We start from the raw sequence: 3174 nt of genomic DNA, 5'->3' as shown, positions 1-3174 counted from the left end.
CCCTCATCACATGGTTGATTCCACAACCCCCCCCCCTCCCCCCGATTACCCACCCAGTGAAATCCCCCTCACTCCCTCCATCTCCCTCGGCACCCTCTCATCCCTATAACCTTCATTCGCAAACTCCCATTGGGGACTCTCATCTTTACAACACAGGCCTTGGCCTGACTCTACCTGCATCCTCTGCTAAACCACTTAGAGGGCGCAAATCATACCTCACACATGCTATCCTTCGCACTGGGGCAGAGGTGATCTCAGGAAGACAATCCTCTTTAGATCGGGTTCTTAGAGCAAAGCAAACCCTAGACATGGTTCCCCCATGAAATGCCTCTCCTTTAACTGTAGGGGTTTGGCTAGTTCTCCCAAAAAACTAGCCCTTCGCAGACTTTTCACTGCGGAACCGGTCGACTTAATCCTCCTTCAAGAAACCCTAGGGGAAGCACATCATACTACAAAGATTCTGCAGGCTATATGCCCTGGGTGGGTTTTCACTGCTCTGGATGCCATGGGTCAATCTAGTGGTTTGGCCATGGGATACAATCTTCATTCCATAAATCCCATATCGACCTCGGGAGGAAAGGGATACATGGGTATTGATTTTTTCTCAGCAGAATTGGGAATGGATTTCAGGGTCATGAATGTTTATGGGCCGTGCCAAGGAAGGGAGGCCTTCTGGAACCACCTCCTCAATCTATCCTTGTCCTCTGCTGACAACTTCATTTTGGGAGGGGATCTTAACTTTTCTATCAGCTTTAGCGAGTCCTAGGGCTCAACGGCTTAGATTGATCCACTCTCACATACTATGGGAAAGATCCTTAATCAAGCCCATCTCAATGATGTTCCAATGATAAAGCCCGTGCTTACTTGGAGGAATAGAAGGGTTTGGGAGGCCACCCTCGCTAGAAGACTAGACCAATTTGTCATCAAGAATCAGTTGTTGCAACGTTTATCTCATTATCGGCAGTGGGTTGGGTCAGGAGGCATATCTGACCACTCACCTATCTACCTGGAAGTATCTGGTCCGCCAAACAAACCTCGGGCCCCCTTCAAGTTCAACTCTGTATGGCTACAAGATCCCTCCTTCATTGAGCTGGTCACTAATCATTGGACACAAAACCCACCCTCTCAGTATCATTCATGGGCTGAAGGCTTTTGTCAAAACCTTCTTCAGCTCAAGAAGCTCACTATCAAGTGGGCCAAAGAAAAACATCAGAAGGATAACCATATCCTCTCATCTGTGGAAGCAGCCCTGGTGGACCTTACCAATGATAACAATAGGGGATTCATGAGTGTTGAAGCCAAATCCTATCTGATTGAACTGGAAAACAAAAGAGCAAAGATCTTGAAGGAACGGGAGGAAACTTGGAGACTCAAGAGTCGTGCTATCTGGCTCAAAGCAGGGGATGAGAACACTAGGTACTTCCAAAACTATGCCAAAGGAAGAAAAGCCTCCAATACTATCTGGAAATTGCCCACCCTTGATGGAGAAATTGCTAAAACTTTCCACCAGCTCTCACAGCTGGGCATATCACACTTCCAACATCTCTTCAAGGAACCTCCTGTCTCAAACCTGGCTGAGATCATTCGTGTAGCATGGCATTTTCCTAGATTTTTCAACCTCGATATAGTCAATCAAAATCCCTACACCTATCGCAAGAGAAGAATTGGAAGGGAGTCTCAAATGGTTCCAGAAACACAAAAGCCCTGGGCCAAACGGTTGGCCTATCGAATTTTACTTATCATTCTTTGAAATCATCGGGAATGACCTACTCAATGTAGTTAAAGAGTGCAGGACATCTGGGAGAATGTATGAGGCCATCAATACCACTTTCATTGCTCTTATCCCGAAATCAGATTCCTCGGCATCCTTCAATGATTTCCATCCAATCTCTCTCTGCAATACCATCTACAAAATCATTGCTAAGATTATAGAAAATCAGCTTTGATCCATTCTATCCCATCACATCTCCCCCGAGCAATTTGCTTTCCTCCATAATAGGCAGATACATGAAGTTATTAGCACAGCCCAGCAGGCCATTCACTCTATCAAATCTAAGAATATGAAAAGCATAATTCTCAATATTGATCTTGCCAAGGCCTTTGATTATGTAAGTTGACTCTTCATTAATATGATTCTTATCCAGTTATTATTCTCTCTTGATTTCATAAACTTGATTATCTATTGCATAAACACAGTCTCCTACATCATCCTGATCAATGTCTCGGCATCCCAGTTCTTTCATGTCGATTGAGGGTTGTGGAAGGGCTATCCCCTATATCCTCTATTATTCATTTTAGTGGTGGAAGGTCTCAGTAGGCTCATTGCCTCTGCAAAAAGGGAGGGTAGACTAAAAGGCCTGAGAATGAATGATCTCTACCATCTCACACATCTACGCTTTGTAGATGATGTCTTGATTTTCCTAGATGGCAGGGTTAGGGACTCAACCACCTTCCACGAGATACTAACCCTGTTTGAAAAAGCCACTGGAATGATTGAAAACAAAACAAAATCTACAATCACCCTAACCCATACTTCGCCTCAAGAGGAGATAGTAGCACAAATGTACTTTCATTACATCCCCCACAACCTTTCTAATGTGTTGGGTTGTGTTATATTCTTTCCACGTAGTTAACAGGGGGTTTGAGGGGCACCCGTAACCCCACTTTATGGGATCTGGGGTAGCGCCCCGAAAATTTTTGGTTTTGGACCCTATGTTAGGTTGGGCGGACCCACCTATGGTTTTGTTCATGATTTTCGCACATGTTTTTTGGACGCAATGGTTTTTGGTCCATGGTATTAGATACTTCAGCATGTATAAATATGTATTATAACATTGAAAGGAACATAATGAAAAATCAAGCCGGTAATCCCAGTTTTCGGATCCAGGGGAAAATCTCTGTGTATATGTGTTTTATGTGTTCTGCTCTCGCATTATTTATTTTCTGTGTTTTAGAATTCGTATGCAGGTAATTTCTATATGGGGTTAAAACCTACATATGGGCTTAAATGTTTGGGTTCCCGGATAAAACCGAATAACTGTAGGATTGCTAACTAGATCTAGTTAGTGATGAAGCTGGAGAAGAGGTTGAAAATTTGGAATCATAGAATGCTTTCAAAACCAGGGAGACTCGTCCTGATTAAATCTATTCTGGAAGCCACCCCGATATACTGGA

General features: G+C 43.8%; 1 protein-coding gene across 1 annotated transcript; it reads left to right on the top strand.

Moving 5' to 3' along the window:
- Nucleotides 1-802: 802 nt before the first annotated feature.
- On the top strand, nucleotides 803-1750 carry LOC149263689 (uncharacterized). Its single transcript, XM_089389753.1, has one exon. The coding sequence runs from the start codon at nucleotides 803-805 to the stop codon at nucleotides 1748-1750; it is 948 nt and encodes a 315-aa protein (XP_089245879.1).
- Nucleotides 1751-3174: the final 1424 nt, after the last annotated feature.

Source organism: Pinus tabuliformis, chromosome 6, assembly GCF_031772625.1.
Source record: "Pinus tabuliformis cultivar Carrire ecotype Pingquan chromosome 6, CPIR1, whole genome shotgun sequence".
NCBI classification, from domain to species: Eukaryota; Viridiplantae; Streptophyta; class Pinopsida; order Pinales; family Pinaceae; genus Pinus; species Pinus tabuliformis.
Note: the sequence above shows the minus strand (reverse complement) of the source record. Positions and strands in the feature narration are given on the sequence as shown.

Coding starts and splice junctions, on each gene's coding strand:
- LOC149263689 (XM_089389753.1), top strand. CDS start 803: ATGGGAAAGATCCTTAATCAAGCCCATCTCAATGATGTTCCAATGATA.